Source organism: Symsagittifera roscoffensis, chromosome 9, assembly GCF_963678635.1.
Source record: "Symsagittifera roscoffensis chromosome 9, txSymRosc1.1, whole genome shotgun sequence".
In the NCBI taxonomy this organism is placed as follows: domain Eukaryota; kingdom Metazoa; phylum Xenacoelomorpha; order Acoela; family Convolutidae; genus Symsagittifera; species Symsagittifera roscoffensis.
The window spans coordinates 15,682,920-15,706,120 of NC_087070.1; the positions used below are offsets into that span (position 1 = coordinate 15,682,920).

Consider the following 23,201-nt stretch of genomic DNA (forward strand, 5'->3'; position numbering starts at 1 on the left):
GCGCGCCCTTGGGGATTTTATGGGATATTCGTAAGCACAATCGATGGAGACCTAATTGGACTCAATTGACTGTTTTCAGGTTCCAATGAGTTTCAAACATTTGCAACTGCGTCATTGTTTATCAGTTTTTGACCCTTATCTGAAAAGAACGAATTGGTTCGCATCTGCGATATGTAATGAACCGACACCCGTTTTTGGTCGGCAAAGTTGGCATAAAAATTTGAGTACTTCGTGCAGTCGTAGTTTATACGTGCCAATTGTCGTCGAGCAATCGGGTAGAGGAGAGCGTGCTTATGACATATACAGTCGCCTATTGAAGGAGAGAATTATTTGCGTATTTGGAAATATATCAGACGAGGTTTCAAGTGTAGTGGTCGCTCAGATGTTGTTTTTGCAGGCTGAAGACGCTAGAAAACCTGTGCATATGTACATTAATAGCCCAGGTGAGTCAGTATTTTTTTGTTTAATTGCGCTCATTGACTCTTTTCCAACTGTCTATTGGCTATGTTTTCCATACTATGAAATTGTAAGACAAGTGTTTTTTCCATAAATGAAAATACAAAAAAATTGTTTCGCCCAAAAATAGTCTAACCAAGGATTTTCTAACCTCGGAAAACCCAGAGTGTAAGGAGCAGTTACCACGCAGATAATCTGCCCTTTGGTGAAATTTGCCATGAATATTATTGTTAAGCCTTCACACAGCTCTATACAAAAAACGTACAACTTCTTGTATTTGGCTAGAAAGCTTCTTCTTTAAAAAATTCAGTGGTTGAAAGAAAGTCCATATTTGTTCTACAGAATTAGGTTTATTTTAACATACAAAAACAAAAATTACTAATTGTATTAGTACAAAAAACAGTTGCTTGTGATTTTTTTTTGTGTCAAAAACTCCACTTGGACTACGTTATAGACACAATATCAAGTTTTGCTTGCAATTTTTGCTTCTGTAAAACATTTATTTGAGCTCAGAAGGTAAATTGCAATCAAAAAGAGTGAAAAATGTAGGATCAGCATTTGTTAATTCAGAAAATTTTTTTGATGCTTAAGTTGTTCTCATGTAACAAAAACTGCCAAAAATTTGTTTTCTTTGATTTTAAACCAATTTCAGAGAATTTTAAAAAAAATGATTGGAGAATGCTTATCGTACAGTTTCCTTCTAAGGTATTTTTATGATAAGCTTATCGTAAAGTTTCCTTCAATGGTATTGTATGATAAGCATTTTTTTCACGGACTTTAATTGAAATTGTATGTTAGGCATTTTTCTAGCATGGACGTCACCCGGGCACTTGTCTGTATTTTTGAGTTTGGGTATACATCAGGCGTCTGGAATAGCTAATGTAAACCGTTATTTTGAATGCCGCTAAATCAAAGTATTAGAATGTTGATTTAAGGAAAATTGTTTCTAGAATTTGTGCCAAAAATAGTTGAACTTGTTCAGTGTCAAAGAACGTAGTGAATACCTTTAAATTGTTTGTTCCGTTTTTTTTTAAATTTTGTTTTCGTGGTTTGTTTTTTAATTTGTTTTTAAGTCGGTAAAAGGAAGGCAAATACCACTATCGAACGGTTAAATTATAACTTGATCGATTTCTAGTTGTGAAAGTAGATTTTAATTTAAGATTGGAGTGCTTTCAATGAAAAAATAAATTGCCCTATTGATACATTTCCCATCCAAAAACCCTCAAAAAGCAAGTTCTCTATATTTCCTTTGTCGCCCTTGCAAAATCCAAGTGCTTCATCATCTAGTTTGCTTATTAAGAGTCAATTAACGTGGTGAAGACTCTTAAATAGTTCGAGGTGATTTTTCTTCAGGAATTTGTTCATGCTCAATATTGTTTTTGCGCGGTGTGACTTGAATTTTTGAAGTTCAATTCATTGTCTTTATCGAAAGGAATGCAAACTCGACTATCGAACAGCGAAAGTGCAAAGGTCACAAAAAACATGATCGACGTTTACTTTCCCAGCTGAATTACATTTTTTCATATTGATTCAGTTTTCTCAAATTGCTTGGCCTTTTCCTCCCTCATTCGAGCGCACGCATGGCAATCTGCCTCGTCTCTTAAGTGGTTCGCTTCTGTAATAATACGAGGCTTTTTAATCTCATCAGAAACGGTCTTACAAATGCCAAATTATCAGATTTGATTATTTTTTTTCTGCTGAGTAGGTGGCGTGGTCACTTCGGGTTTGGCCATATACGACACGATGCAAATCATTTCATGTCCTGTTCACACTTGGTGTATGGGCCAGGCTGCCTCTATGGGGTCTCTACTCCTCACAGCTGGCGAAAAGGGGCAGAGGAGGGCCCTGCCCAATGCCAGGGTGATGGTGCACCAGCCACACGGGGGAGCCAGAGGACAGGCGAGTGATATCCAGATTCAGGGTAGGCAAGTTGTCCTAATATAATTCAAATTTTAAACCAGACTCTGTGGGCAAAGGAATAGTACAACAAGATTAGCCGGTTACTGTGCAAGAAGCACATAATGTTCCGACCATAGTCTCAAAAAATACAATTTTTTTCCATGTTAGTTTCGTTTTTTTTCTAGGTGGTGGGATAAAAAAAAGATCTAAACGAAAAAAAAAAATAATTTAGGTACATTGGACAGTCATAGTAAAACAGGCCAATCGTCAAAAGTTTTTTAAGAGATGTAAAATAATGTTTTTTTTTTAATCTAAAAAATAGAATCCTCGTTTCAACCAGTAAAACCTAGCGTGAAAACAATGGCCTTAGTGCTGTTAAGCGCTGTTTAAACGCAACAGATGTTTTATTTGAAAATTCCTTTTTTTTTAAATATTATTCTTTCTTTTGATTCGTGATGCTGTTAACCATTGTTGAGCTATTGAAGGGCAGCTGTTAGTAGACTCATAGTCTCATTAGCTAGCTCGTCGGATGAGTAATTTTTTGATGAGTTTATTTTTATATTGTCAATGAATGTATTTAGCTATCGGAAAAATACATTCGTTCCTTTCTTTCTATGCTATAATGGCGTTTGTGTTTTAGCGGAAGAAATAGTGAAATTAAAGAAACAACTCTACAATTTGTACGTGAAACATACTAGCATGAGTTATGAGGAGATAGAGAGAATGATGGACAGGGACAGATTCCTCTCCCCGCATGAGGCGGTCAATTGTGGACTCATTGATCAAGTAACAAAATACCCCGCTTGCGGACTAAATCATCCATTACCAAATCCCCCATAGCACCAAATGCCCCTAGGAAAAAATCCCCCAGTTTTTAGTTAAACATTCCCACATTCGAATTGAACAAAAATGCGACACTAAAAGTTAATTAAATTAAATGTTGAGTAAATAATTACAGAAAAGAAATAGATAGACATAAGACTAAAAACAATAAGGACAAGTAAACAGCTATAACTTTGAGATAATCCAACCCTTTGTAGCTAGTGGCAGAGCAAACAATTCTCTTTTTCCAAAATTATCTTCTTTCCTTGTATGATTTTTTTTGCCGAGATGCATATGAGAGACACAAGTGGTTTGCAGCGAATGCTGCCTCTGAGTGGCTTGAATGAATTTCCATCTATCAGGATTTGACATTTGGAGCATGGATTCAAAGCCACGGTTAAACCCTTCGAGGGAAATGTTTGTCTTGGGAAGGTCGCCAATGGTTCTGAAATAAACGTTCCACATATCTATGTCGAATCGATATTTCCGTCTGGTCGAGTTTTGCGTTTTTTCGCCTTCAAAGGTGTCCGCAAAATAGTTCTTGATGTCTTCAGGAGTTTTGCATCGTTCGAGTTTTTTGTTTGTACTATGCTTGAATGAAACAACCTTCAATTTCTGTTCCGGAAAGTTGTCACTCACAGAATTGTTGCAAGCCCTTTCAAAGTTAATCGTGATTGAATTTGGGGACACGATATCTGTTTTCAAGTTCGACCAGAAAGAGTTATACGTTTCCTGTCGTTTATCGGGTAAAAGGGGCATGTATACATGGAGAGTTGTTCCATCTACGAAGCAGTGGACAGTGTATACTTGATAGAAGTTATTAAGAGAGCTTTTGAGGGTTCCGTCGATCAACTCATAAGAAGTTAAGACTTTGATGTTTTTGTTGGTTGCGAACACCAAGTATCGCATACGGCTTCTCAACGGCTTCTCGGAACCGTTCAATTTTTAATAAGAAAAGCCTCTCTATTCATAGTTTGCTAGTATTAAACAGGTATTTTAAGATCGAATCCTGTGGAATCGGTGAATGGCTTCGATTCTCGTGTCAGATTCTTCGGATCATTCGTTTAATATAAGTTGCTACCCGCATATTTGAGGAGCATTTTGCTGTGGTTTTTGCCCGGGCATTTGACAGCACTTTTTGTTTGGAGAGAGTCCATGCAGGCCGCTGCGTCCACTTCGATCTGTTCATTAGTGGCACACATTTCCATTAAAGAATAATCAGGGCTGTGTGTGTGCTCATGTGGTGACTGCTTGAGGAGTTCGCCCCTTTGAAGTCCGTGTGCTTGCTTTACACTGTTGCTTTGATCGCCGCAACTCGCACTCCCATTGAACAGAATTGAACTCTTTTCTTTTAATAAGCGTAGTTATTATGAAGCGATATCTCGGCCCCACTTAAACAGAAAATTTATGTTTTTTTTTTTGCATTGCTATTGTTTTGAGTCGGTAATTAAAAAAATGCACGTGTCTCACAAACTGAACAAAGTTTTGCGTCAAAAGGCAAACGTCTTAATGCTAATGGAAGATTAAATTGCGACCACGTAAACTGGCATCTCACCTGTTAAGCTATTTGATTTGCTGGTACTATATTGGGTGTCAATTTGATTATCAAGCAACATATATTAACGTTACTTTTAGTTCAAAATTTTAGTACAGTCCAAAATCAATGATACGTGGTCCTAGGGGTCTGAAATTTGGATACAATAAAGAAGTTTGTTTTCTAGGAATCGGGGACTTCCTTTCACGCCTTACCGCTCCCCCACCTAAGATGAAGCGTGCGATTTTCTCCTCTGGGAGGTAAATTCAACACACCTTTGTATCGATCGTACAATGTCATATTTTGGGTTCGAACTCACGCTACAGAGATGAACATTATTTTCCACTCTTTTATCTTGCTGTGTCACGTGGCGTATTAATTTTTGCAATCAGAGCTTCTTCTTATAGAAAGTTTGAAAGTTGGAATCCTAAAGTTGGAAGTGACTTCAAAATGGAATCAATAGAAAACTAAAATCATATTATGGCTCTTTTCCAGTCCCCCCTTTAAAATTCAACTTTGAAAAGCTTATTTAACCTTGTCATAATGCAATAAAATTTGGTGTGGTGAACAAATCAACAACTGTGAACAGATTTGCTCTTCATACTTTACAGCGTAACATTACGCATTTAGCCGTAATAACACGTAAAACAAACATAAAACTCGGTTTTTTCAAAGGTGGGGGGAAACTGGAAAAGAGCCCATATTATATATTCAGCGTCGTTTCCAGAAAGTGACTTTAAAACTGAAGCAACAGAAAACTAAAATCATATTATGTAAACGTGATTTCCTGGATACTGAATTAAAATATCGGGGATTTCGTCTTAGGGGGATTTTATTCTACGGGGGATTTTTTTTCCTGGGGATTATATTCAGGGGGACTTTGTCCAGGGGGATTATATCCGAGGGATTCAGTCCTACCTAGACCCAAAATAACCTTACTGGCTCCTAGTGTATTTTTGAATGTTGAATGGAAACAAAGTGGAAAGTTTGAAAAAGAAAATATAGTTGAGAATGTTCGCACCTGATTGGTTGAAACCAAATAATTAGCCATTGTAGTTTAATTTTTGTGTTCAGTTGTTGATGCCGTTATGCTAATATTAATTTGAACCGTATAAGTAAAAAGAATCATTTTTTTGACATATCTTCAACCTTACCCCGTACCCTATGATTGTAGTGACAAAGTAAGCTCCACACACCTATGATGTACCAATCAAACGAATAAGTTTTACAAATTTTAAATTAAGTTATCATTTTTAGAAATGTGTTATTAGTACTTTTAAATTTAAAGCACGACCATATCATTAGAGTCATGCGCTACACACGAAGAAAATATGAATATGCAATACAGTGGAAGGGAAAATTGTTAAAGAGACCTTAACTGTTTTTGTAATGCTGAAATTTTTGGAATTTCTTAGGTTGAAGGAGAAGGAGGTAGTACAAGCTCAACAGATGGAGGAACAAGTGGACCGTCTACTACTAATGATAGCAGTGGTAGTCAGAATGGAAACAAATGAACAAAAAGACTTAACAACGAGTGATCTTTATGTGTTACAAACTCTTGTTTTTGTTTTTAAATCAGACAATGTAATACGCGAAACTGTAGTTAAAACCATTAAATTGAACTTTGCCTGAAGTTTTTCGGTTTTTGCAAACAAGCTAGAAGTTCCAGTCAGGAATGAGATAGCGAGCTTATTCAAGTGTCTGATAAGATATCCATGTAGATTTTGATCAGCTAAAATGATTTAAATTGACCTTTTAGAAATGTTTAAACACTGTGTTCCCATTCTTATTCAATTTGCTCGTTAAATTGGTAATGGTCATGGAAACTCTCGTTAACTGTGTGCTGAAGGCGTGTGGCTTTTTAAAGATGTTTGTAATGAAAATTCCACATAAAATGTTGAAAAGCATCAAAATGGGACAAGTCTGCAAAAATGCGTTGACAGCTGACAAAAACGGTTGCTATACAGAAAGACTGCAGGACATGATTGGACCAAAGTATCCAGGAAACAGCAATGTTCGCCAAGTACAGTTCAGAAAAGTTGAAAACGAATCCGATATCGAGACGAAATACAGACTAACGCGAGAAGAAACTGAAAACTGGCATGTGCAGTATTGGGAAAGTCACAACTCAGATTTCAAAAACATGAAAAAAATTTTCATAGCTGAAACGGTTCTTAAGAAGCAGCAAGAGCAAGAACAAAACAACGAAGTCTCCGATCAAACTTCAGAAACAACTATTGAACTAAACGCAGATGAAATGAGTGTATTTTACAAGCAATATTTAAGAGAAACTCAATCAAAACATTTACAATATAACCGCGATTGGTACAAAAGAAACTTTTACATAGTTTATTTGTCGGTTATGGTAAACTTCTTCAAATTATTTCACCCTAAAAAGTTGAAAAAATAAAATTTTGCAAGACTCAATCATTCCAGCTGAAGTTACACTTTCTTGTTGTGTTTGTAATTCTTATCGGCGTTTTTAAACAGCATCAGCTGTCCGCTTAACCAAGCCCGTTCATTTCTGCAATTTTTTTGGATCTATTTGGATTATAAGCAAAATGGACAAAAATTGATTCTTGGTTGTTCAGTTTGTTAGGAAATAGCTCCCAAATATTTTCATAAGTTTCACCAAATGTATTTAGATCAAGGTCTCAGTTTCGGATTCAAGGAATTTCGTTTCCCTTATTCGTGTTTACATTAGTTTGACGATTCAGGTTTTGGTTGAATTTTGCGAAGTGCCTGTATTACCGCTTGTGAGTAAACTAAATTAAAAATTTAAGGCTTGTTTCATTAACTCTAATGGTCAAAAGGGCTATGCTAGTTGAATTACATAATGTTTTCATTGATATCAGTTAATGGTCAAGTCATCCTTATAATCAAACGATGAGCAAACTTCGTGTGAGCTACTCTGATCCGCCGGAATTGAACTCTCGGCTATTGCTCTTTCTAGAAACTGAAAGGCACCAATTTTCTCTGTTTTTAATGGCCTGTTCAGTGCTCTTTTTGCCCAATCTAAGAGACTTTTTCTCTCACCATTGAATTCTGAAAACATAGAATTTTCGATGCTCAAAATTTTGTTGTATATTGTTTGCTCATATCCTCCAGTTTTTTCCCACCAAATTTCCATTGCATCAGCCATTAGTTGCTCTTCATCCAAACTTGTTTTAGTATTAAGGGATCCGCTCCGAGAGTTCACATTACAGTTTTTGCTTTGTATACAAATTTGGAGTAAATTGGCTAGACGCATAGCTTCCTGAACTTGTTGAAGCATTTCAACTTCTGTTTGTTTATCAGTCCCGGCTGCTACTCCCATAGCAAGGTCTCGCTCTAGGATATACGTTACGTAATCTTTTTCTGATTCCGTAATATTTCTTAGAGCTATGGAATCCAATCTATGCATGATTTTTGTTGCTTCCAAAAGTTTACCAAACAGAGTCTGTTTTTGCGACCGATAGTTGTCATACATCATGCACAGAAGTTTTATTTCTGCGTTAGGATCTTTCGTGGGAATATGATGCTTCTCAAGAAGAGACTCGATGGTTTGGTTCACTGGAGTCGAAATTCTCTTGTACATTCGGAACTCTTTCATATGATCGCTCTCTCCGCATTTACCATCGCACATTCTACACTTCATGACAGAGTCGAACAGCACGAAACAACAACACCAGTAGTTCCAAAGACTCTTGCATCCAATGCAGCACGTGTGCTGGCATTTCTTGCAGTTCATGCAATATTTTGACACCGTTTCGAGAACTTTTCGGTGGGCTCTGTAAGTGAAATGAAGATTATGAAACTCCTGTGAAACTCTGACGTTTGAAATGACAGACAACAAAGCAGCTGTACAAGCATCCATATCTTGAAGCATCAGTAGTGTTTCCTTAATTTTCCACAATAGATCTTTGAGAACTAGTGTCAAAGAAGCACGCTCGCTCAAGACTTCTTTCGTAAGATGCAAGTCAGTGACTTCGATTTTTTCCAGCGTTTTGAAGAAGCGATTCATCGCATTATTGTTTTGCTCCCAAAGTATTTTGTTCATTGCTGTTGGTTTTCCGTAAACGCTCTGATTGTTCAGGCTAAGGTACTCGATAAAAGGAATTTTGTCAGCTTTTACGCATTCAAGAGCTGGCGGATTGTCTTCATCGCCACAATATGTGAACAAAATAGTCAGATTATTTTTCAAGTCAGCCCCAAAGAGACTGAGAACCTGATCTATGCAATACTTTTCCTCCTTCGTCAGTTTACTTGAAGATGCCTTCATAATATACGCCACCGATGCTATCTTGTCAACTGTGCAAGCTTGTTCGTTTTCAAAAAACTGTCTGATACTGTGTGTAATTTCCTGGTCCCTGAATATCCCGCGCGGGTCGGCGAATCCCGGGGTGTCAATGAGCAGAATGCTTTCGTGAAATCGAAACCCAGACTGCCATTGCAGTTCGTAGCCGGTCACCCAAGAGGTCATGCTCATTGATTCGGAGTGTGAATCCATCCCGCTTTCTTGTTTTTCCTGAGTCTTATTCACCAATTCGAATCTGAAAGTGTCTTCGAACTCAACTCCGTAAAGGTAATTTACAAATGCGTTTATCATTAAAGTCTTGCCCGACCCTGTTATCCCTGTCATCATAATAACTTTGATTGGTCTGAGCATCAAGTTCAGGTCTTTGGACCCAACGCTGATTCTTCTGATCTTTGATTTTGGCTCCTCGTAAGTCAAACAAGTCGGAAGTCTAAATGTCTGCGGCATCGTGGAGCTGAGTTCAACTAAAGAACTTTTACTTTTCATGCGTCTCGCCAGAAGTTTTGATTCCACCCGTTCAGTGCCTCCCAGATAATTTTCCAGAAACACTATTCCTTTCTTCAGTTGAATAATCGTTCGTTCTGCTTTGTTGCTCCAGCTGCAGAACTGCAGTGCGTTTTCGGTTTTCATCGGTTGTTTCATACAATAGTACCCCGATTTGAAATCATTATTTGGCTGACTGCTTTCTCCTGCTTTGCAGCCAACCAAAAGTTTTTCGGCGGCATCTTTCTCTGCGGTTGCTTCGGACAGCTGCGCTTTCAATTTCGTCTGCTGTTCTAGGTTATCACAGGCTTCTACATACAAACCAAACAAGTTTTCCAACCTGCAAAGTGTCGTTCTTAGCTGTTCAAATGTGTCCAGTGGTTTTACGATGAGTTCTTTGACGTATTGAAAACGAACACAATCCATCGCCTACTCAAAAACTGAGAGGTATCAGAAAACTAATGCATAGTTCAAACTTTGGGATGTTGCAAGAGTTATGATGCCAGACTGGTATTTCAAATAAATTAATAGATCTCGATCTCAGTGTCAAATAACAGACAAAAATTGCATCATTGGACCCAGAAACCATTTGAAAATTGTGTTTACGGCTGCCATGCGTTTTCTGTTTGATGTATAAATATCAACTCTTATATTATTTCTGGCAACTATATGCCCTAATTTTGTTGATCAAATCATGGCAACACATATGTTTGCATTAGTTTTTCAACAGTAACAACCTAGCTTTCACGGCTACTGTGCTAAATTAAGTGGGTCACGTGTCCTTCACTTATTGTGATTGATCAAGTTTTAATTACGACACCAAGCTCCGTTTTGAAATAAAGCACAGCGTTGAGCTACCCGGCCTCTAAAAGCCCCTAAAATTGCGTTTAAAGTTTTATACGACACGTGTCTATTGAATCCAATAAAGTTTCTATGCAATCCAAAAGTGAATTATGCCTGCACGAATCAATTGAATCCAATTAGGAGCAAAAATAAATAGTTGTCTTGTTTTCACGCCCTTTTTTAAACAAGACTGCTCGTAGTTCAGGTCAAAGCACTGAAAACTCTGACTACTCCTTAATTGGTATCGAATAGTTGTTACTACAGAAAATTGTTCAAAAACCCCAATTTTTGATCAATAATGAACAAGTGTAAAAAATAAGGTAACATGACATAAATACGGCCAATTAGCTTGCGTCAAATCAGTTTGGAACATTTTTAGGTTTTTACAAACTTAATACGAATGTTTAGCTTACCTTAGTTCAACTTGGAACGAGTTGATAGTGCTTGAGAAATCACCAGGCATAAAAATCGCCTTTACGCATTCAACATCATAAACAAAAACCTTCACAGTGCACAGAAGTTAGTCCAAAGCATGGCCCAAATGGCAATTTTTTCAACCCCCAGACCTTTAAAACAATAATTGAGGGTGAAAAGTTTTTTTTTTTAAATTTGAAATCGCGAAGTTGAAACCTTAATGGCTTATGCAAATATTTTTTGTGAAAACTATGATTTCGATCTTTGAAATTTGACTGAATAACAACTCAAAGCATAACAAGGATAGCCGGTTAATGTGCAAGTAGCACAGAATATTTTGACCATATTCTAGAAAAAAAATACAAAAAAAAACGTTTTTTTTTTTTCAAATTAATGTCGTTTTTTACCGGCGTGGTGTCAAAACAAGATCTGAACGAAGATAACCCAATTCCCTAATTGTTAGTGGTAACTGCTTTTGCGTAGAAAACAAAACGAGAAAACTAAAACACTTCTGAATACAAAGTTTTTCACCTTTTTTCGAACGGTGGGAAGAAAACTTGGTCAATTTAGGTCGGTCAAAATCCAATAATAAAGATAGGTCAATAAAAAGCGATCAAAAATCCAAATGTTTTCACCAGATGCTATCATAATTTTGATTTCAATAATTTTGATAATTTTGATTTCTGGAATTCGATGCAAACTCAGAGAAATTAGAGGAAAATGTCTGGGATTCAGTTCGCTACTAAATTTTGCAAGCCCTGATCGTGGTAAAAATTTATTTTCCTGTTTATTAGCAATTGATTTTAGGATACATCCCCTAAAACATGCACAAGAAAACGATTTTATGTTTCCAGTGGTTTCACCGTCAATTTTAATTATAGCATTTCACTGATAATTGTCTGCAGCGTATCAAATGCCGTCAAGTCACTTTAATTGCGCAAGTCACTTTAATTGCGGCGTCATGGATATCCGAATTTTGAAGAAAAATGAATTTTATGTCGGAAATAGTCTCAAAAGGCGTGTCAGTTGAAGTTTTTTGCAACAGCCAAACAAATCAACTAAAAATTAAAAAACTTGAAGTTTTTCCGAAAAACCGCAAAGAAAATTAAGCCATTTTTGGATAAGTGATATCAGATACTATCACGAATCTGATCCGATCACCGACGATATAACTGATCTGAAGTATAAACAAGAAATGTCTGCCAAAAGTGCAAAATTGTTGTGAAAACGATTTCAGAGCAATTGATGAAGTCGGTTTCTACAACAATTTTTACTTTTCGAAATCAATTTCATTAAGCTTGAAGATGTGCGAGTAGAAATTCCGAATCCAGTGGCGTGTTCGGAAATTTTCGAGGGAATTTTTTAAAAACAATTTCGTGGAATTTTTATATTGGCCAGCCATTTTGATTATTTTGATCTCTGCGGAAACCACAGAGTCACTACGTTAAGTGAAATGTTTGGCAACGCAGTTTGTTTTTTTTTGCGGAAAATACCTTTTTTGAGCACTCTTCACAAGGTTTTCCTTTGTTTAAGCTTTTTTTGGAGAGCGTTTTCCCTCAAGATTATTTTATATTGGCGGCTTGAAAGTTTTCGGGCTGATCAGCCAAAATGGATGTCGTAAACTTTTACCAAAGTAGGTACCTTCATGGAGATTAAGAAGTCGGAACCTAAAAGGAGGCGAGATGAAGGTTTATGAGACAGCAAAAATCTGATTAAAATTTCGTAAAATTTACGAAGCCTTTGTTGCTTTTTTTTCTTGTGCATCAAATGATAACTAAATAAAAAACCCCGCTTCGCAGTCAACTGTTTTGTGGGTCAATTGAAATACAAAAAAGTCAAACCGAAACTAAAAGAACCTTTATTGGTGACCACTCTTCTACCCGGATGAGGTGTTCGACTTATGTTTCGACCGAACTCGGTCGAACACATGGATGTTGTTCGACCCAAAATCCTTAGTCAAAGACACACCTTTTAGTCGAATACTATTTGGAAACATAGTCAAAATCAAGGTCCTAAACACAGCCGAACGCATAACCGAAACGTTTTTCAATTTATAGTCGATTTATAGTCGAACACTTATTCGAAACATAGTTGAACACATGGTCGAAACAGAGTCTTACATTAGTCAAAATCAAGGTCCTAAACACAGCCGAACGCATAACCGAAACGTTTTTCAACACCAAGTCGAACACAAAGTCGATTTATAGTCGAACACTTATTCGAAACATAGTCGAACACAAAGTCGACGTTAATGCTTGGTCAAAACATAGTCAATCGCGAAAGAAGTATGATCGAATCATAGTGGAGCACAAAAACATAGTCGAACAGAGAGTCGAACACAATGGGTGGTCGAAACATGGTCAAACAAAGTCTCGAAACATAGTCGAACTCAGGAAATGTGCCACACATGATCTTAGACAAAAGTCCGAGAAGCGATTATTTGCCCAAAGAAGGCAACTAATAATGAAGTTTTGATGTACTAAGAAATAAAGTTTCAGATTCTTGGCACATCCAAATTGAAAAACTTAATCAGTCAAAAAACAAGTTCAGAGTAGATGGTTTTTTGAATTGCATAAATAATACAGACTCTTTAAAATATTTGGTCGAAACATGGCCAGTTTGTTTCAAGTCAGTTATATCATAGCACGCTTGGGGCAACCACTGCCGATCACTTTTTTCATTCAATCGATTCGGTCGAGCCATAGCACTCTTGGGTCGAACGCAGTTGAACACAATTTTTCTTGGGTCGAGTCGGTCGAAACATAGCACTCTTGGGTCGAACACAATTTTCCTTGGTCGCATTGGTCGAAACATAGCTCTCTTGGCTCGAACACAAGCGAACACTATTTTTCTTGAGTCGAGTTGGTCGAAACATAGCACACTTGAGTCGAACGCAGTCGAACATATTTTTAATTCTGTGCAGTCGGTCGAAACAGCCTTTTTGCGTCAAACTATGTCGAACACATTTTCGTTCTGTCGAGTCGGTTAAAAAAGCATAGCCAATTTGAGTCGAGTCGGTCGAAACACAGCTGACTTGCGTCAAACACTGTCGAATACGTTTTTTCTTTGGTCGATTCGGTCGAAACATTGCCAATTTGAGTCCAGTCGGTCGAAACATAGCCATTTTTAGTCGAGTCGGTCGAAACATATGAGTTTTTGTCGAGTTGGTTGAAACATAAGTCGAACACCTCAACCCAGGTAGCATAAATCTCTACTAGCATAAATGTTCGAAAACATAAAATTGTATCGACTATCTATTTATTTGATACCTTCATCTCTCAGAAATGCAAAACAGCAAACAAAAATCCGCTCAAATTTATATTTGATTTTCTGAGAAGTATAAACTGAGCCTTGAGCACTTGATAAATGCATCAATCGACACGCGATTGAAACAAAGCAATCAAAAACACCTTCACGGAAGTTAGAAAGTCGAAATCTAAAAGGAGGCGAGAAGAAAGTTTATGAAAGGACAAAAGACTGATTAAGGTTTAGTAAATTTAACTGTCTAGCGGGTCAATTGTAATACCAAGCAAAATCAAATCGAAACTGAAAGAACTTTTTTTAGTGACTGGTCGACTAGCATAAAGCTCGACTAGCATTCATGTTTGAAAACGAATAACTGTAGTGGACTAGCATAATTTGTGTGAAAAAATTTCTTTACCTATTCCAGAAACACTATTCCTTTCTTCAGTTGAATACTCGTTCGTTCTGCATTGTTGCTCCAGCTGCAAAACTCCAGTGCGTTTTCTGTTTTCATCGATTGTTTTATATAATAGTACCCCTATTTGAAATCATTATTTGACTGACTGCTTTCTCCTGCTTTGCAGCCAACCAAAAGTTTTTCGGCGGCATCTTTCTCTGCGGTTGCTTCGGACAGCTGCGCTTTCAATTTCGTCTGCTGTTCTAGGTTATCACAGGCTTCTACATACAAACCAAACAAGTTTTCCAACCTGCAAAGTGTCGTTCTTAGCTGTTCAAATGTGTCCAGTGGTTTTACGATGAGTTCTTTGACGTATTGAAAACGAACACAATCCATCGCCTGCACAAAAACTGAGAAGTATGAGGAAACTAATGCATGGTTCAAACTATGGGATGTTGCATGAGTTATGATGCCAGACTGGTATTTCAAATAAATTAATAGATCTCGATCTCAGTGTCAAATAACAGAAACCAGAAACCATTTGAAAATTGTGTTTACCGCTGCCATGCATTTTCTGTTTGATGTATAAATATCAACTCTTATATTATTTCTGGCAACTATATGCCCTAATTTTGTTGATGAAATCTTGGCAACACATGTTTGCATTAGTTTTTCAATAGTAACAACCTAGCTTTCACGGCTACTGTGCTAAATTAAGTGGGTCACGTGTCCTTCACTTATTGTGATTGATCAAGTTTTAATTACGACACCAAGCTCCGTTTTGAAATTAAGCACAACGTTGAGCTACCCGGCCTCTAAAAGCCCCTAAAATTGCGTTTAAAATTGATACGACACGTGTCTATTGAATCCAATAAAGTTTTTATGCAATCCAAAAGTGAATTATGCCTACACGAATCAATTGAATCCAATTAGGAGCAAAAATAAATAGTTGTCTTGTTTTCACGCCCTTTTTTAAACAAGACTGCTCGTAGTTCAGGTCAAAGCACTGAAAACTCTGACTACTCCTTAATTGGTATCGAATAGTTGTTACTACAGAAAATTGTTCAAAAACCCCAATTTTTGATCAATAAAAAACAAGTGTAAAAAATAAGGTAACATGACATTAATACGGCCAATTAGCTTGCGTCAAATCAGTTTGGAACATTTTTAGGCTTTTACAAACTTAATACGAATGTTTAGCTTACCTTAGTTCAACTTGGAACGAGTTGATAGTGCTTGAGAAATCACCAGGCATAAAAATCGCCTTTACGCATTCAACATCATAAACAAAAACCTTCACAGTGCACAGAAGTTAGTCCAAAGCATGGCCCAAATGGCAATTTTTTCAACCCCCAGACCTTTAAAACAATAATTGAGGGTGAAAAGTTTTTTTTTTAAATTTGAAATCGCGAAGTTGAAACCTTAATGGCTTATGCAAATATTTTTTGTGAAATCTATGATTTCGATCTTTGAAATTTGACTGAATAACAACTCAAAGCATAACAAGGATAGCCGGTTAATGTGCAAGTAGCACAGAATATTTTGACCATATTCTAGAAAAAAAATACAAAAAAAAAACGTTTTTTTTTTTCAAAATAATTTCGTTTTGTACCGGCGTGGTGTCAAAACAAGATCTGAACGAAGATAACCCAATTCCCTAATTTTTAGTGGTAACTGCTTTTGCGTAGAAAACAAAACGAGAAAACTAAACCACTTCTGAATACAAAGTTTTTCCCCTTTTTTCGACCGGTGGGAAGAAAACTTGGTCAATTTAGGTCGTTCAAAATCCAATAATAAAGATAGTTCAAAAAAAAGCGATCAAAAACTTCAGAAACAACTAATGAACTAAACGCAGATGAAATGAGTGTATTTTACAAGCAATATTTAAGAGAAACTCAATCAAAACATTTACAATATAACCGCGATTGGTACAAAAGAAACTTTTACATAGTTTATTTGTCGGTTATGGTAAACTTCTTCAAATTATTTCACCCTAAAAAGTTGAAAAAATAAAATTTTGCAAGACTCAATCATTCCAGCTGAAGTTACACTTTCTTGTTGTGTTTGTAATTCTTATCGGCGTTTTTAAACAGCATCAGCTGTCCGCTTAACCAAGCCCGTTCATTTCTGCAATTTTTTTGGATCTATTTGGATTATAAGCAAAATGGACAAAAATTGATTCTTGGTTGTTCAGTTTGTTAGGAAATAGCTCCCAAATATTTTCATAAGTTTCACCAAATGTATTTAGATCAAGGTCTCAGTTTCGGATTCAAGGAATTTCGTTTCCCTTATTCGTGTTTACATTAGTTAGACGATTCAGGTTTTGGTTGAATTTTGCGAAGTGCCTGTATTACCGCTTGTGAGTAAACTAAATTAAAAATTTAAGGCTTGTTTCATTAACTCTAATGGTCAAAAGGGCTATGCTAGTTGAATTACATAATGTTTTCATTGATATCAGTTCAATGGTCCTTATAGTCAAACGATGAGCAAACTTCGTGTGAGCTACTCTGATCCGCCGGAATTGAACTCTCGGCTATTGCTCTTTCTAGAAACTGAAAGGCACCAATTTTCTCTGTTTTTAATGGCCTGTTCAGTGCTCTTTTTGCCCAATCTAAGAGACTTTTTCTCTCACCATTGAATTCTGAAAACATAGAATTTTCGATGCTCAAAATTTTGTTGTATATTGTTTGCTCATATCCTCCAGTTTTTTCCCACCAAATTTCCATTGCATCAGCCATTAGTTGCTCTTCATCCAAACTTGTTTTAGTATTAAGGGATCCGCTCCGAGAGTTCACATTACAGTTTTTGCTTTGTATACAAATTTGGAGTAAATTGGCTAGACGCATAGCTTCCTGAACTTGTTGAAGCATTTCAACTTCTGTTTGTTTATCAGTCCCGGCTGCTACTCCCATAGCAAGGTCTCGCTCTAGGATATACGTTACGTAATCTTTTTCTGATTCCGTAATATTTCTTAGAGCTATGGAATCCAATCTATGCATGATTTTTGTTGCTTCCAAAATCTTACCAAACAGAGTCTGTTTTTGCGACCGATAGTTGTCATACATCATGCACAGAAGTTTTATTTCTGCGTTAGGATCTTTCGTGGGAATATTATGCTTCTCAAGAAGAGACTCGATGGTTTGGTTCACTGGAGTCGAAATTCTCTTGTACATTCGGAACTCTTTCATATGATCGCTCTCTCCGCATTTACCATCGCACATTCTACACTTCATGACAGAGTCGAACAGCACGAAACAACAACACCAGTAGTTCCAAAGACTCTTGCATCCAATGCAGCACGTGTGCTGGCATTTCTTGCAGTTCATGCAATATTTTGACACCGTTTCGAGAACTTTTCGGTGGGCTCTGTAAGTGAAATGAAGATTATGAAACTCCTGTGAAACTCTGACGTTTGAAATGACAGACAACAAAGCAGCTGTACAAGCATCCATATCTTGAAGCATCAGTAGTGTTTCCTTAATTTTCCACAATAGATCTTTAAGAACTAGTGTCAAAGAAGCACGCTCGCTCAAGACTTCTTTCGTAAGATGCAAGTCAGTGACTTCGATTTTTTCCAGCGTTTTGAAGAAGCGATTCATCGCATTATTGTTTTGCTCCCAAAATATTTTGTTCATTGCTGTTGGTTTTCCGTAAACGCTCTGATTGTTCAGGCTAAGGTACTCGATAAAAGGAATTTTGTCAGCTTTTACGCATTCAAGAGCTGGCGGATTGTCTTCATCGCCACAATATGTGAACAAAATAGTCAGATTATTTTTCAAGTCAGCCCCAAAGAGACTGAGAACCTGATCTATGCAATACTTTTCCTCCTTCGTCAGTTTACTTGAAGATGACTTCATAATATACGCCACCGATGCTATCTTGTCAACTGTGCAAGCTTGTTCGTTTTCAAAAAACTGTCTGATACTGTGTGTAATTTCCTGGTCCCTGAATATCCCGCGCGGGTCGGCGAATCCCGGGGTGTCAATGAGCAGAATGCTTTCGTGAAATCGAAACCCAGACTGCCATTGCAGTTCGTAGCCGGTCACCCAAGAGGTCATGCTCATTGATTCGGAGTGTGAATCCATCCCGCTTTCTTGTTTTTCCTGAGTCTTATTCACCAATTCGAATCTGAAAGTGTCTTCGAACTCAACTCCGTAAAGGTAATTTACAAATGCGTTTATCATTAAAGTCTTGCCCGACCCTGTTATCCCTGTCATCATAATAACTTTGATTGGTCTGAGCATCAAGTTCAGGTCTTTGGACCCAACGCTGATTCTTCTGATCTTTGATTTTGGCTCCTCGTAAGTCAAACAAGTCGGAAGTCTAAATGTCTGCGGCATCGTGGAGCTGAGTTCAACTAAAGAACTTTTACTTTTCATGCGTCTCGCCAGAAGTTTTGATTCCACCCGTTCAGTGCCTCCCAGATAATTTTCCAGAAACACTATTCCTTTCTTCAGTTGAATAATCGTTCGTTCTGCTTTGTTGCTCCAGCTGCAGAACTGCAGTGCGTTTTCGGTTTTCATCGGTTGTTTCATATAATAGTACCCCGATTTGAAATCATTATTTGGCTGACTGCTTTCTCCTGCTTTGCAGCCAACCAAAAGTTTTTCGGCGGCATCTTTCTCTGCGGTTGCTTCGGACAGCTGCGCTTTCAATTTCGTCTGCTGTTCCAGGTTATCACAGGCTTCTACATACAAACCAAACAAGTTTTCCAACCTGCAAAGTGTCGTTCTTAGCTGTTCAAATGTGTCCAGTGGTTTTACGATGAGTTCTTTGACGTATTGAAAACGAACACAATCCTTCGCCTACACAAAAACTGAGAAGTATGAGGAAACTAATGCATGGTTCAAACTTTGGGATGTTGCAAGAGTTATGATGCCAGACTGGTATTTCAAATAAATTAATAGATCTCGATCTCAGTGTCAAATAACAGACAAAAATTGCATCATTGGACCCAGAAACCATTTGAAAATTGTGTTCACGGCTGCCATGCGTTTTCTGTTTGATGTATAAATATCAACTCTTATATTATTTCTGGCAACTATATGCCCTAATTTTGTTGATCAAATCATGGCAACACATATGTTTGCATTAGTTTTTCAACAGTAACAACCTAGCTTTCACGGCCACTGTGCTAAATTAAGTGGGTCACGTGTCCTTCAATTATTGTGATTGATCAAGTTTTAATTACGACACCAAGCTCCGTTTTGAAATTAAGCACAACGTTGAGCTACCCGGCCTCTAAAAGCCCCTAAAATTGCGTTTAAAATTTATACGACACGTGTCTATTGAATCCAATAAAGTTTTTATGCAATCCAAAAGTGAATTATGCCTACACGAATCAATTGAATCCAATTAGGAGCAAAAATAAATAGTTGTCTTGTTTTCACGCCCTTTTTTAAACAAGACTGCTCGTAGTTCAGGTCAAAGCACTGAAAACTCTGACTACTCCTTAATTGGTATCGAATAGTTGTTACTACAGAAAATTGTTCAAAAACCCCAATTTTTGATCAATAATGAACAAGTGTAAAAAATAAGGTAACATGACATTAATACGGCCAATTAGCTTGCGTCAAATCAGTTTGGAACATTTTTAGGCTTTTACAAACTTAATACGAATGTTTAGCTTACCTTAGTTCAACTTGGAACGAGTTGATAGTGCTTGAGAAATCACCAGGCATAAAAATCGCCTTTACGCATTCAACATCATAAACAAAAACCTTCACAGTGCACAGAAGTTAGTCCAAAGCATGGCCCAAATGGCAATTTTTTCAACCCCCAGACCTTTAAAACAATAATTGAGGGTGAAAAGTTTTTTTTTTAAATTTGAAATCGCGAAGTTGAAACCTTAATGGCTTATGCAAATATTTTTTGTGAAAACTATGATTTCGATCTTTGAAATTTGACTGAATAACAACTCAAAGCATAACAAAGATAGCCGGTTAATGTGCAAGTAGCACAGAATATTTTGACCATATTCTAGAAAAAAAATACAAAAAAAACGTTTTTTTTTTTCAAATTAATGTCGTTTTTTACCGGCGTGGTGTCAAAACAAGATCTGAACGAAGATAACCCAATTCCCTAATTGTTAGTGGTAACTGCTTTTGCGTAGAAAACAAAACGAGAAAACTAAAACACTTCTGAATACAAAGTTTTTCCCCTTTCTTCGAACGGTGGGAAGAAAACTTGGTCAATTTAGGTCGGTCAAAATCCAATAATAAAGATAGGTCAATAAAAAGCGATCAAAAATCCAAATGTTTTCACCAGATGCTATCATAATTTTGATTTCAATAATTTTGATAATTTTGATTTCTGGAATTCGATGCAAACTCAGAGAAATTAGAGGAAAATGTCTGGGATTCAGTTCGCTACTAAATTTTGCAAGCCCTGATCGTGGTAAAAACGAATAATTTATTTTCCTGTTTAATAGCAATTGATTTTAGGATACATCCCCTAAAACATGCACAAGAAAACGATTTTATGTTTCCATTGGTTTCACCGTCAATTTTTATTATAGCATTTCACTGATAATTGTCTGCAGCGTATCAAATGCCGTCAAGTCACTTTAATTGCGCAAGTCACTTTAATTGCGGCGTCATGGATATCCGAATTTTGAAGAAAAATGAATTTTATGTCGGAAATAGTCTCAAAAGGCGTGTCAGTTGAAGTTTTTTGCAACAGCCAAACAAATCAACTAAAAATTAAAAAACTAGAAGTTTTTCCGAAAAACCGCAAAGAAAATTAAGCCATTTTTGGATAAGTGATATCAGATACTATCACGAATCTGATCCGATCACCGACGATATAACTGATCTGAAGTATAAACAAGAAATGTCTGCCAAAAGTGCAAAATTGTTGTGAAAACGATTTCAGAGCAATTGATGAAGTCGGTTTCTACAACAATTTTTACTTTTCGAAATCAATTTCATTAAGCTGGAAGATGTGCGAGTAGAAATTCCGAATCCAGTGGCGTGTTCGGAAATTTTCGAGGGAAATTTTTAAAAACAATTTCGTGGAATTTTTATATTGGCCAGCCATTTTGATTATTTTGATCTCTGCGGAAACCACAGAGTCACTACGTTAAGTGAAATGTTTGGCAACGCAGTTTGTTTTTTTTTTTTTGCGGAAAATACCTTTTTTGAGCACTCTTCACAAGGTTTTCCTTTGTTTAAGCTTTTTTGGAGAGCGTTTTCCCTCAAGATTATTTTATATTGGCGGCTTGAAAGTTTTCGGGCTGATCAGCCAAAATGGATGTCGTAAACTTTTACCAAAGTAGGTACCTTCATGGAGATTAAGAAGTCGGAACCTAAAAGGAGGCGAGATGAAGGTTTATGAGACAGCAAAAATCTGATTAAAATTTCGTAAAATTTACGAAGCCTTTGTTGCTTTTTTTTCTTGTGCATCAAATGATAACTAAATAAAAAACCCCGCTTCGCAGTCAACTGTTTTGTGGGTCAATTGAAATACAAAAAAAGTCAAACCGAAACTAAAAGAACCTTTATTGGTGACCACTCTTCTACCCGGATGAGGTGTTCGACTTATGTTTCGACCGAACTCGGTCGAACACATGGATGTTGTTCGACCCAAAATCCTTAGTCAAAGACACACCTTTTAGTCGAATACTATTTGGAAACATAGTCAAAATCAAGGTCCTAAACACAGCCGAACGCATAACCGAAACGTTTTTCAATTTATAGTCGATTTATAGTCGAACACTTATTCGAAACATAGTTGAACACATGGTCGAAACAGAGTCTTACATTAGTCAAAATCAAGGTCCTAAACACAGCCGAACGCATAACCGAAACGTTTTTCAACACCAAGTCGAACACAAAGTCGATTTATAGTCGAACACTTATTCGAAACATAGTCGAACACAAAGTCGACGTTAATGCTTGGTCAAAACATAGTCAATCGCGAAAGAAGTATGATCGAATCATAGTGGAGCACAAAAACATAGTCGAACAGAGAGTCGAACACAATGGGTGGTCGAAACATGGTCAAACAAAGTCTCGAAACATAGTCGAACTCAGGAAATGTGCCACACATGATCTTAGACAAAAGTCCGAGAAGCGATTATTTGCCCAAAGAAGGCAACTAATAATGAAGTTTTGATGTACTAAGAAATAAAGTTTCAGATTCTTGGCACATCCAAATTGAAAAACTTAATCAGTCAAAAAACAAGTTCAGAGTAGATGGTTTTTTGAATTGCATAAATAATACAGACTCTTTAAAATATTTGGTCGAAACATGGCCAGTTTGTTTCAAGTCAGTTATATCATAGCACGCTTGGGGCAACCACTGCCGATCACTTTTTTCATTCAATCGATTCGGTCGAGCCATAGCACTCTTGGGTCGAACGCAGTTGAACACAATTTTTCTTGGGTCGAGTCGGTCGAAACATAGCACTCTTGGGTCGAACACAATTTTCCTTGGTCGCATTGGTCGAAACATAGCTCTCTTGGCTCGAACACAAGCGAACACTATTTTTCTTGAGTCGAGTTGGTCGAAACATAGCACACTTGAGTCGAACGCAGTCGAACATATTTTTAATTCTGTGCAGTCGGTCGAAACAGCCTTTTTGCGTCAAACTATGTCGAACACATTTTCGTTCTGTCGAGTCGGTTAAAAAAGCATAGCCAATTTGAGTCGAGTCGGTCGAAATACAGCTGACTTGCGTCAAACACTGTCGAATACGTTTTTTCTTTGGTCGATTCGGTCGAAACATTGCCAATTTGAGTCCAGTCGGTCGAAACATAGCCATTTTTAGTCGAGTCGGTCGAAACATATGAGTTTTTGTCGAGTTGGTTGAA

At 37.1% G+C, this 23,201-nt stretch overlaps 2 protein-coding genes across 2 annotated transcripts; both read left to right on the top strand.

Moving 5' to 3' along the window:
- Positions 1-83: 83 nt before the first annotated feature.
- Positions 84-6,337, top strand: LOC134854039 (ATP-dependent Clp protease proteolytic subunit, mitochondrial-like). Its single transcript, XM_063870104.1, has 4 exons — positions 84-443; positions 2,162-2,377; positions 2,996-3,141; positions 6,127-6,337. The coding sequence occupies exons 1-4, from the start codon at positions 86-88 to the stop codon at positions 6,223-6,225; spliced, it is 819 nt and encodes a 272-aa protein (XP_063726174.1). The 5' UTR covers positions 84-85; the 3' UTR covers positions 6,226-6,337.
- Positions 6,338-6,498: 161 nt separating this feature from the next.
- LOC134854722 (COA8 family protein Y39B6A.34, mitochondrial-like) lies at positions 6,499-16,385 on the top strand. Its single transcript, XM_063871077.1, is given in 4 exon segments — positions 6,499-7,108; positions 7,416-7,471; positions 16,220-16,308; positions 16,311-16,385. Coding segments are annotated over 4 exon segments (804 nt in total). The 5' UTR covers positions 6,499-6,524.
- Positions 16,386-23,201: the final 6,816 nt, after the last annotated feature.

Excerpts from the sequence above, each read along its gene's own strand:
- LOC134854039 (XM_063870104.1), top strand. The coding sequence starts at position 86 with ATGAGTTTCAAACATTTGCAACTGCGTCATTGTTTATCAGTTTTTGAC. Across the intron at positions 2,378-2,995 it reads GAGTGATATCCAGATTCAGG|CGGAAGAAATAGTGAAATTA; the intron begins GTAGGCAAGTTG and ends TTTGTGTTTTAG. Across the intron at positions 3,142-6,126 it reads ATTGTGGACTCATTGATCAA|GTTGAAGGAGAAGGAGGTAG; the intron begins GTAACAAAATAC and ends GGAATTTCTTAG.